Source organism: Pistacia vera, unplaced genomic scaffold, assembly GCF_008641045.1.
Source record: "Pistacia vera cultivar Batoury unplaced genomic scaffold, PisVer_v2 Contig427, whole genome shotgun sequence".
In the NCBI taxonomy this organism is placed as follows: Eukaryota; Viridiplantae; Streptophyta; class Magnoliopsida; order Sapindales; family Anacardiaceae; genus Pistacia; species Pistacia vera.
Genome location: NW_022196254.1, coordinates 832,644 through 845,313, shown reverse-complemented (window position 1 = coordinate 845,313; position 12,670 = coordinate 832,644). Strand labels below are relative to the sequence as shown.

The 12,670-nt window shown below is 33.9% G+C and overlaps 1 protein-coding gene across 1 annotated transcript; it reads right to left on the bottom strand.

The window, feature by feature from the left end:
• Nucleotides 1-1,308: 1,308 nt before the first annotated feature.
• Nucleotides 1,309-7,263, bottom strand: LOC116143195. Its single transcript, XM_031428623.1, has 10 exons — nt 7,110-7,263; nt 6,333-6,469; nt 6,091-6,225; nt 5,275-5,385; nt 4,651-4,935; nt 3,411-3,610; nt 2,766-3,066; nt 2,174-2,284; nt 1,765-1,956; nt 1,309-1,656 (listed from the first exon to the last, which is right to left on the bottom strand). The coding sequence occupies exons 1-10, from the start codon at nt 7,261-7,263 to the stop codon at nt 1,309-1,311; spliced, it is 1,974 nt and encodes a 657-aa protein (XP_031284483.1).
• Nucleotides 7,264-12,670: the final 5,407 nt, after the last annotated feature.

Sequence of the window (12,670 nt, the reverse complement as noted above, 5' to 3'; positions counted from 1 at the left end):
TAAAAACTTCTTATTAGAGACAAAATTCTCTTCGCAACGCTGCAAATTTTCAGGTTACCTCTCCCCTCTGGGCGGATGGCACACCATTTAGCCAAACAACCCAACTCGTAGACAACGTCTTGTGGTGCGACAAGGTCTGGGTGCAATAGGGCTCTCACCCTCTCCGGCACTCCTTTCCAAGGGACTTGGACCCTATCCGTCGCTGAAGACGCTTCTCCAGACTATAATTCGAACATTGAGGACACTTAATTTTCAAGCTGGACTCTTCTCGATTCACTCACTGTTACTAAGGGAATCATGATAAGTTTCTTTTCCTCCGCTTATTGATATGCTTATAAAATCCCACTTAACATAAGGTCGCAATGTGAACTCGTTTTTGCCTTTGAGTCGCGGACCCAACAATTATCGGGTTTACCCAAAAAAAAAAAAATCAGGTTAAAGTTTTAACTTCTATACAATGTTTTAAAACCTAGCTCGGCTTGGCCAGTTTAATCGATTCAACTGGGACCCAAAAGCTTCAACGGGTCGGGTTTATATTTTTTCTATTCAACCAAAACCCTAGGATTTGGGAGGATAATCGATGAACAATTGACGATCGGCATATTAGGGCTTTTGAAGAGAAAGTGCCGATGAATGCGATGTTGGTGACCAAGTTGATTTCCGGTGAGTAAATCAACCGAAAATCGAACAAAACTGGCAGCGACGACAACTGACTTTTGCCGACAATTAGCGAGGCTAACGGGGGTAGGGTGAGGTGGGTTTTGGTCGGGAGGAAGAGGAGAGTAATTTCTGGGTGATGGGGAGGGTTGTTGATGCCGATGTTAATGAGATCTGGCTTAGAATGCCGACGTCGGCGTCACTGAGATCTGGCCGAAATCAAACCTATTTCGACGAGATCTTAGGTATATTTTAAAGGGAATGAGCTCAAATGACGATTGGGGTTGCATCTAGGGTATCATTGTTGCCAACCAGTCGTCGACCGATTTGTATTTAGAGTATATTTGCTACATTTCAAACCTATAGGAACTTAATTACAATTTTTAGGGGTGTATTTGCAAATTTTAGAAGTTTTTGTCAATTGGTTTGATCCACGATCAAACCGGTTAAACCGGTCAACCTGGGACCCGGCAACTTTGCCGGGTTTTACCCCGGGTTGGGTTTTAAAACATTGCTGCTATATACATAACATATATCCCCTGCAAATTCAGCAAAACTCAGAAATCATAAAAAGAATTAGTACAATGCAACCCTCAGAAAAGGTAACAAAAAAAACCGTATACACTAATATTGGATGTGTCTTTGTTACATTTATTCCGTGATCTCCATTACACAAACTTTATCAAGAGAACAGGAATTTAAGCAACTGTAAATCGAACTACGAAGCTCGTATGAGTTCGGAGTGGAGGGAATAACATCAATCCACTCTTTATCAACCTTCTCAACATGAGAGTTTGGTTTCGGTATGGCATAGAACTGAAGTTTATTGGTCTGTTTAACTAATTTCTTCAGAAAGTTCGTTGAGAATATCAAGTTAAAACTCTCATCGATATGCTTTGAATCTTCGGATATTCGGATGCCAATATCTGCTTTGCATGAATTAACAAACCCAAGAAACATTGAATTTCCACCAATATATCTTCCGCTGGTGCTGCATATCTGCAAGAGGGTAAAGTCAGAAGCAACAAGTTTGCAAGAAATCGTAACAAAATTGTGCTGATCACTTCAGCAGAACAGACAGGATTCTGAAGTAATGAACAATTATACCTCAACATACTCCACACCAAGTTCATTAAGATTCTCCGCAATGTCGTTTGATGAAAGCAAACTAATGAGTCCTCCAGAGCCAACCGGCAATTGAAGTATTTCCCAGGGTGATTTCATCAAAATCTTATGCTTGTTTTGTTCTTCATTAGAACTGCTAACAACCGGCAGGTTCTCTTCTTCCAAAAACCAGACCTGTAAGAAGGTTGATAGGTTAAAGAACAAGCATGAAGCCCAGACAAACTTTCCGAGATCCAAAAAATGCTTTATGTCATCTTTAATTGGTATGTGACAGACGCAATATCCCACAGATGAGAAGATGGAGAAAAGTAAAAAGAAAATTAGTCATTATCCAAGAAATGTCAAGATTATAAGAGAAAATTTCTTCAAATGATTTTTTAACATTGCAAACCTTTTTGGAGTCAAAAGAAAAGTAATCATTATCCAAGAAAATCTTTTCCAGCATTTTGATTTCATGCGATGGACAAATCAAAACCAGTGGCACAGATGCACGATCTTCCATCTGCAATTAACACAAAGACCATGCCATTAAACGTCCTGACTAAAGGAGGCTAATCCTGAACCAATAGACCATTGGTACATAATTATGCTCAAAGCATTAGTTATTAACATTAGAGGAAGCTTCTGGATTATATATATATATATATATATATAGCTGCCCGACAAACATTTCACTAAAACTTTTCATCTTATCTTGACAACTCTTTCCCAACAGTGGAAAAAACCACACAAGGGCAAGGGCAAAGGAAGAGAGGGGCAGTGAACAAACCCTGTCCCTGCCATCCCTCTTAGCCATATATAGCTTGCATGAAGTGTAAACTAGAATATCAACTTTTAAATTGGTTGGCTCCACAAGAGAGAATATACAATTTAATCTAAATTTTTTTCCTTGCATGTTACTTCATGATATATTACAAAGTATGTCAAGTTTATTAATTACCAATCATAGTCTTAACAAGTGAAAGTCAAAAATTTGACATTACCTTTACAGGTCTCTGATCATCAAAAAGTAATGTCTGAATAAGGGCTAAAGTCTTATTCTCCGTGCTTCCAGAGTCAACAGAATCAGGATCACTTCCCCTTCCCTGCCTCTCACTGTCATTTACAACTAAAACCATAGCAATTTTGCCTTCAGAAACAAGATTGTGTCCCTTCTCCAGCAAATTGAAATGGGCACCCACTTTCTCTTTACTTGCACCAGGAATAATGCAACCCTCTGATATCTTCAGAGTACTTCTAATTGCATTTGTTCTTGTCGCATTGATTACCTCAGTTACATTCCATCTGATTCAAGAAGATAGAGAAAAGTAAGATTCATTCTATGATACAAATACACATAATTCCTCAAAATTATAATGAAATAAGAAAGAAATGGTAACCAACTTCAGACTAGTCACAAGAGATTAGCTGCATGATCAATTAAATTGATAAAATGTATAAAGATGAACTTAAAGTTAGAAGGACCAGTGAAATTCATCAACAACATTGTGTTGGTAAATTTTATGATATCACCAGGGCTATAAAAAGTTTTTACATTAGAATATGAGATCATAGAATCAGTATCTTATGGTCAACTCAGAGCCTCCAATTTCTATCAAAGCAAATATTCACTTAATATTAGAATTCACCTATTTGAAGGTTTCTCAATATTTTGCAAAGCCTGTTGCAGCAATTTCGAATTGACACCAACAATCTGATCAGCAAGCAAGCTTGTATGGGACTTCTCCCCAAATCTAAAGCCATGGAAAACATGCTGCTGCTCCATCTCACAGAGTTTCTTTTTTGCAGCTATTAAGCGTTTCTGAAACTTTTTCCTTTCTTTCCATTCCTGAAATGTGTTCAGAGCAGATAGGTTTGTGTCCAACAATAATGTTTAAAAAAAAAAAGACAAAAGAAATATACACATATAATTTATAATGCATAACAATAAACTGTCTTTTGATCCTCTAGAATGAGGAAGATATAGAGTAAATAAAGCAAACACTGCAAAGGAATCCTATATGATCTAGAATTATATAAGAAATTATTGTTGAAAGTGTCAATCAACTCAAATCCAAAAACGATAGGCTTCATCTTATTATTTGAACAAACAACTTCGATTTGTTCTAATCTCACTTCAAGCTTTGCTCTGACTCTTACTGTAGAAACCTATGTCCTAGTAAGAAAGAATTTGGTAAACCAATCAAATTCCACCAGCAAAATTCAAGGATTATGATCAGGCCACTATATGGAATGCTAAAGTCAGCGATGCCATGACATTCTACAGGAGTTTGTAATCATTGAAATTATGAAGTTAAAACACGACGTTGCTATTCAGCAAATTAATGACACGGAAAGGAAACAACTACAAGTTAAATATTTCCTATTAAAAAATAAAGGAAAGGTTTGGTAAAACAGCCAAATTTCACTCCCAAAAATAAAGGATTGTGATCAGAAATGGCATGCTTAATATCAATGATGCATTGATGCTGTACAATTCTATAAAAGTCTGTAACCATTGATAATATGGAGTTAAAACCTGACGATACTATCAAGCACACAAATGACAACGAAAGAAGCAATTAACAAGTTTCCGTTTAACCCAATAGACATCTTCTGTGCTACCAATAGTGATAAATGAGAAGAAAAAGAACGAATAAATTCAAAGTGTCATAATATGGCTACAAAAGGTCAACTTTTGGTTTCAAAGACCGCCCCACCCGTTCTACTCTTGAAGCTCAAAATGGAGAAGTAAAAAAGTTTAACATGAAAGAACAGGTATCAATTTACATAAACATACCGAATGAATAAACATAAGAAATGGATGAAACATTGTCAACAAAACTCTAAAGTAGTAAAGCAAGTAGAGTATGAAAGAGTATGCCTCACAAGCTGGCGCCTTTCTTTCTTGGACTTCTCATCAAAGCGTAAGTTTAACTCGAGAAGACCCTTTGGAGGTGTAATCTGCATTTCTCTTCTATTCATGTCAACATTTGGAACAATTTCTTCAACAAATGGAATCCACACAAGGTGACCAGATTGTTCAGTTTCTGGTGATCTTGCCTTTCCACTACCATTAAGCAGATTTACAGAAGAATGAAGCATGACATATAAAAGATCATTGGCTCCGCTGTTGAAAACATTAACAACTGTTCCCACAAGTTCTCCAGTTTCCTGAAAGAAAGAAGCAAAACGAAAATCTCAAAAGTGCAAAGTTCGAGTTGCTAATCATAATTACCAATCTACTTCAATTAAGTTAATTCTCTCTCTTTTTCTGCTCTCTTAATATTATGAACCTATCACTATATTACCATTTATTGGCAAGCCGACAAATTAGGAAAGAGGAACCTGAGTCTCATCCCATCTCATTGATTTTTGTCAAACAAACAAAATCTAAAAGGGAACCTCAGTGTTGAAACTATAACACACAGGTATAAAAAGAGAACAAAACGAGTTATTTTAGTTAATCAAATTTACCAGTAGAATATAAAGCTATGCACAATAAGTACAAACCTTCATAATAACTTTCATGCCAACAAGATCGTGAGTATAAAATTCATCCTCCTCCAACTCTGGCCTGTCTCCTTCCCTTGCAAGTAAAGTTGAACCAACAAGTGGCTTAGCCTGAAAATGTCTTAGATAGATTAAAGCTAAATTACAAGAATATAGTAGTGCAACAAAATAACTCATGGCACTAACAAATTTGTTATGCGATAGAAACAAGAAAGATTTCAGAAAGATTTGGCATGGTAATCAAGATACTTGGGTAGGCTTTGTTCATTTGATTTGCAATTAATAAACAGTAAACAAGAAAATAAAGATAACTCAAAATCTCAAGGCAACTTCATTTTCCAGAGAATATTGATTTGCAAGGTAATAATATCCAGAACAGGGGCAAAGCAAAATCCTTGATAAATCTTTGCATTCAATTAACACTATTGCCAATTTTTCAAATTTTTGTAGTCCTAACACATTATCATACACATATCAGCTACTCAATTTATGAAAAAAACTCTAGATGACTACACACATCATGCTGTATACCTAAAAATTCTACAGAGCTATATACCTAAAAATTCTACAGAGCAAGATCACCATTAAAAAGGTGAGTTACAACAGTGACAAGATTGTAGCTCATAAATCATAACAATTGTAGATATTTTCATCTGAGCTCAAACTTGATAGGTTTCTCAATCTTTCTTCCTTCTCAACAAATATAAAGCTTTGTCTAGGTTAGGTATAAGAATAAGATTGCCTCATTTGATCTAATGATAAAAGAAATAATCAAGCCATGAACAAACATAAATGGTAATTCTCTTTCAAACTCACCTGCTCCACTGTGTCAATCCCTTCAAATAGAAGTATCCAACTCTTCCGTCCATGGTGTTCTCTTCCCTCAATTAGCTCCACTTCTTGAATTGTCTCTCTTCCCAAAACTTGTTGCCTCAACCACCTTCTCCCAGGCTGGAAAAACACCATTTCAGCATGAGAAACAAAGATAGTCAAGGAAAATAACCCAGATGGCAATGTTAAAATGTCAATTTTAGGAATTTTTTCCAATCATGTCATACCTGGGAAAATCGCAATTCAGGAAAGCCAGTGTTGGGTTTTACACAGATCTCCCCTTGAAGCCCATGAACGCTGGACAAGTACCCAACCTCAACAAATTCTGATTCACTCTTACTAGTCTCAACAATCTCTTGAGTAGCTGAAGTTGCATTAACAAACAATCACACAAAGACTTCAACAAGCAGAAAGAATTTAAACATCTTCACATCCTTTGACATCTCATGCAAAAAATTTCAGTTCAACAGTTTCACCACAGAATTTCACCAACTCTATGAATGCTATGTCATCAACCCACGGCACAGAATGATAAAATCACATAGCCAAGCACCAAAAAGTCAGTACAAACGCACACACATTTTCACAGAATTTCATTATACTCCCATACAATACCACCGTTCCAAACAAACTTTTAGTAGCTGAAACAAAAATAAATTAAAAAAACAATAATTCCACATAATCAAATTATATATTTCAGTTTAGTTGCACCTATTTCTACTCTTTCATGACTTCTAGAGCATCTTATGCTATATCATTAACAATTATACTAACATTACAACAAAACTCCAAACATCCTAACTTAACAAGAACAAACTTCGCCATGAAACATAGCAAAAGTCCAATTCTGTTCACGCACTAATTTTAACAATCTTCAACAATAATCAAAGCAGTTATAACCGTATTTTACAGGTCCTAAGCTAGAATCTAGATTACAAGTTAATTGCAGAGAAGAAATGTTAAGTTTCAGCTAATTAATTATAAAGTAAGAAAAAAAGAGTTACCAGAGGAATGCAGAGGAGAGACGGTATGTCGGTAATTTCGGAGACGCGAGGAAGCTGGAAAGGAGAGAGAGAATCGGTTTCGAAGCTGAGGAGGATGAAAAGTCGGTAATATAAAAATTGGATTTGAAGAGCAAACGAGTGAAGTTCTCTGCATCGTCTTGCTTCTTCAGTTCAGCGTACTACACTTCAGTTGGTTATCGCTTGAGATTAGTCCGGTTTGAACTTGGTTGAGAAGAGGTACAACATTTTGAAGCACAAGGTACAATTGATTTAGATATTTTTCTTTTTTTTTTAAATAAATAAATAAATTTGCGATGTGGGATAATCAGTTAATCACTCCAAATTGGAAATATCTGTAAAATCCACATGATTAATAAGGATTTTTTAAATGTAGTGTATTTCTTTTAATAGATTTATTACAATATCAACCTATGAAGTTTTATTTATTGAGCCAAAATAATGTTTTGATTACAAATATGGGTGCTTTGTTAAGGTATAGTGATATTTAATTTATTTAAAATAATTTATAAACATTAATAATTATAACCATTTTATATTCTAATCAAGAACTCAGTGATTGTTACCTAATAGCATTACAGGATCCACACCATATCATAGCCCTTATTCTACAATTTTTTTTATCATAGAAATAATAATGAAACAAGTATAGTTAAACAACTTAATCGAGGGGTATGCAAATTTTTAGGATAGAACCAAAACTGACGGGTATTTGAGGTGTCGGTTTTAGTTCCAAATTTGATGGAAATAGCACTGTGCGTGTCCGGGTCCGTTCCACCACTTCAGGAACTGGAATCAGATCAAGTTCCGCTTTTGGCTCCTAAATCTTGGGAGCTATTGTGTTCGAGTTCGGTTCTAAGGGATTGGATCAGGCAGCTGGACCCGCTCACCCTTAAAACTATTCCAAAATTGTCGAAGCGCTTAACTTGGTGATATGATTTTTGGGTTGGGCCCAAAAGAATTTGATACCAGACAACCTACAAAATGAATTGCTATGTAAAATGTAGGGACCTAAAAACCTCGGGCCGAATCTGGGCTAGGCCAAGTTTTTTGTTTTTAAAATGCAAGGTGGAGCCCGATAAAAAGCCCGGGTTTTACAAACTATGAAATAAGAAATGGTATTTTGGATTGAATTGTTGTAAACCAAACTTACCAATTTGTCAAGCCTTTAACAAGTTGGATGAGTTGAGTTTTGGTTGCACGTAAGTCCTAGCCCACAATACATGTAATTACTTTAATCAGTACAATATAAATCATTCATTATTGTGATTGTCTCATTCAATATTTGTTTATATAATGATTCCAATCATCCACTTTATGAAAATTCAAATCAAATTATATGAAATATTTCACTAAAATAACAAAATATTATTAAAAAAATTACCTTAGTATATCTACTCGTTTAAGAGAGAATCTATCAAGCCGTACCCCAAATTAATGCATTTATGTCACCTATCAATTCTCTCTCGTTTATCTTGTTGGATATGGTGTATATTTCTCTTAACCTTGACGAAACGTCAGTTGTCTGTCTACAGCGACCCATTTAGAGGTCCCAATATAAGTCTAATGTCTAATTGGGTTTAGAATTAATTTATTAATATTTGGACATAGGTCGGGTTAGATTTGAGTAAACCCAAATGGGGTAAGGTCTTTTATTATATATCTTCTGTAATAGTGAAAAACCTAAGGTGTAAAAGAATAAAGAGTAAGAGTGAGCTATTGTGATTATTTCTTGTAATTGCTGCAGAGTTCTGATACTTCATAAAATTCTATTAATTTGTTGTGCGGACTGGTCGTGTTGATAGTAATGTTGGAGTCAATAAAGATAATAATAAGCATATAAGAAATACAAGTTGTTTGGTCTCTATTTCTTAAGCCTTATAATGCATGATGAGAGTTAGAAAAAATGGGGGATAAAAAGGAGGGGTGTGAGCCAAGGGTTAATGAGGCCAACCAAATTCCAAATTGATGTTGAAAGATGTGCAAAGATTAAAGATAGAGACCCACCTCCCATGTTCACCAATTTATTCAAACAAGTAAAGTTTTGATGTTAACATCTCCTAATTAAACTTAGGTTTGATACATTGCATGAAAATACTATGGTGGGATCTTCTTTTGTTTTAGTATATAGAAAGCGAGTTAGACTGATAAGACTTTAGTCATCTGGGTGGGTTATTCAGAAGTCTTTGGTTCAAGTCCCATAAAGTAGTTATCTACCACATTTTATCCATTGAACAACATCTGTCTACATTTACCCATTGGGCTTGAACCACATTTGTCTGGATTTACCCATTGGGCTTGTAAGATATTTAATACTAGCTCGGGAGTAATACTACATGTACAAGCAACTTTTATAAAGATTTATGTACAAACTGATGTGACAGAAAATGAATGGAAGAGTTGGTACAAAAAGTCAAACTCATCATATTCACTTTTCCATTCATTTTCTACCACATCAGTTTGTACACAAATCTTTGTAAAATTTGTTTGTACATTTAGCATTATTGCTAGCTTGGACACCCCAGTTATTATTGGATTATAAATAAGATGTTTTTATAAATGAATTTTGTTGATTTTTTTTTTTTTTTTTTTTTGTTTTTCATTATGAATTGATGAGTTTGATGAAGTTTATAAGTTTGGTTTCCACATTTAATTATTATTAACTCGATCAAAATACAAATTAGATGTAGGATTAATTACTAATCCTAATTAATTTCAAGATATTGTTCCATTTGCTTGTCCTTATGTCATTCTTAATTGGCACTAAAGAGTTTGAATCAAGAGAAATTTAAGGAAAATTAAAGCCCACTTTTTTCAAAATACCCTTTTAAGGGAAGATTTGATGAATAAACGCTCCTTGTTCCTCTCTTAAATGCTTGATTTTATAAGGAAAGTTTCACATTGTGTTGAATGTTTTTGTTTTCAAAAACAAAATCGAAAATACAAATAAAAAGTTAAAAATTTCATAACGTGTTTATTATCAATTTAAAGAAATGTTTAAAAATGTAAATAAAACAACATTTAATATCGTTTTTTATGATTAAATATAAAATATTTTTATAAATTTGAAAATGAAAATATAGAAAATAATTTATTTATTATTTTTTTTTTTTTATGTTTGCTTTTAGAAAATAAAAACGATAAGTGAACAAATATCATATGTTTTATAAGATAAATAGGGAAAATAATATATTCTTAATTTTATATAAAAGTTCTTCTTTCTTTTAATTATAGATAAATAGGGACAAAATTATAAATCTTGGGATTAAAAATTAATATGGTCCAAGTATTACAAGTCTGTTTGGCTTATTATTTCTACCCATATTCTCGATCATATTCCCCAAATATTGTTTGACACATTATTCCATAAAATTAGTCTATTCTTTTAATTATTTTTAAACCCCTTAAGTTTATTAATTTCACTAAATACCCCCAGAAAAAAGTTTAAAAGTTAGCAAAAACACTCCCACCCACCAATACTTGCCAAATTCCGGCAACCACGTCGGTGGTAGCCGGAATCTGTCACAATAGTCACATCACCACCGGAAATGGTCGGTAATTTATTGATCTGGCCGTTAGCGACGACAAAAGAAATGGTCGTCGTTATATGGACCTTTGCGGCCATCGACAACCACATTTGGCATTAGATCTGACCTTTTCCGGCCAGATCCGTGATGGATCTAGCGGGAAAATGCCATATCGACGCGTTACGACATAGATCCGACCGATCTGTGTGGTAATGTAATTTTTTGGCTTGATTCCGACAGTGGTGGTCAGGATCTAGCACTACGGGTGATGGGGGTGTTTTTGTTATTTTATATATTGGGGTGTTTAATTAAATTAGCAAACTTATGAGGTTTTTTTTATAAATTTTAAAATTTTACCTCGTAATACTCCCATATTTAATTATCAAATACTATCCCTAAAATTTTATCCAAAATAATAAACTAAACACAACCGTAGTCTCATACATTGAACAAATAACTAATTGAGAACATTTAATATCATAAATAAATGCCCAATTTTCAGATAGGATATGATTGAACGACGGAATATTCTTGAGAATATGCTAAAAACACTGGCGTAGTATGCTTGAATTGGAATGGGAATGGGATTAATGAATTTAATGAAATAATTTTCAACAAATATTATAAAAATCATCCCACTGATACTTAGGGGTGTTCAAAAAAATGTAAAAACCGAACCGAACCGAAAAACCGGTTAACCGAAAAAACGGTTCGGTTACGGTTCGAAAAATTCAAAAAACCGAATTTTCGGTTCGGTTACCGGTTTGGGAAAAATTAGAAACGGTTAACCGAAAACCGGTTTTCTAAACCGGTTTTTCAAATATATATATATATATATATTTATATATATATATAATAACCTAAACTAAAATAAATCCCTAATTCATTCAATCTAAAATCTCAACCCAAATTTTTTTTCTTAGTTTCCAATGTATTGTCTATATTTGCAATTTAATTTAGGACAAAAAAAAAAAAGTTTTATAAAAAAAAAGGGAAAACCGGTTCAAAACCGGTTAACCGCTTTTTTTAAAACGGTTAACCGGATTTTCGGTTAACCGAAAAACCAGTTTTCCCTAAAACCGGTTCGGTTTCGGTTCGGAAATTTTTCTGAACCGAAAATCCGGTTCGGTTTAGAAAAGCGGTTAACCGGTTCGGTTAACCGCTTTTGAACACCCCTAATCATTGCCACCATTTGATGTTAATTGACCATCAATCTTTTCCTTATTCTTTAATTTGGTTTTAACATCTTTAGTAGAGATTATATCTCTACCATAAATCATGGTGTCTCTAAAATGTTTGTACAAGGGTGACAAAGAACATAATAATAATAGGGTTTTATCCTCATCATCAATCTTAACATCAATTCTCTCTAAATCTGTAATAATTGAATTAAATTCATCAATATGAGACTAGATAGACGTACCTTCAGCCATACGCATTGTGTATAATGATTTCTTCTCACCAACTGATTTGGTCATTTGTATGCTCTCCAATTTCACCCATAATCCTGCCGCCGTCTTTTCATCGAGGCATTCTCGCAAAACTTCATCAGAAAAATTCAATCAGATCTCTGACAAGGGTCTTCGATCCAGTTTATGCCAGTATGTATCAGAAAGTTTTTGTTTAGCCCAATCTTCATCTGTTATGTCATCATGTTTTGACAGCCTTCCTTCTAAAGCAACATCAAGTCCTTATTGTACAAGAANAAAAATCATCTTTAAAATATTCTTCATATTAAAATTAAAACACCACACATTCAACATGATTGTTTAATAAAATATATTTATAAGATAAACTTTTTAGGGTAAATAAATAAACAATATTGTAAAAACATTAATGTGATGGAGTATTTTAGGAAACAACAAACTTTGTATTTTACCAAAAAGTGCTCAACAAAGTCACTTTGCAATTTGTATGCTTTTTTATACGCAAAAAAATACTATTATTAATTCCTCAAAGGAAGCATTGCCAAATATATATGAAAATAAAGGACCTTTTTTTATTCACTAACACATG

Excerpts from the sequence above, each read along its gene's own strand:
- LOC116143195 (XM_031428623.1), bottom strand. The coding sequence starts at position 7,263 with ATGCAGAGAACTTCACTCGTTTGCTCTTCAAATCCAATTTTTATATTA. Across the intron at positions 5,386-6,090 it reads GGATTGACACAGTGGAGCAG|GCTAAGCCACTTGTTGGTTC; the intron begins GTGAGTTTGAAA and ends AGACATTTTCAG. Across the intron at positions 1,957-2,173 it reads TTTCTTTTGACTCCAAAAAG|GTCTGGTTTTTGGAAGAAGA; the intron begins GTTTGCAATGTT and ends ACCTTCTTACAG.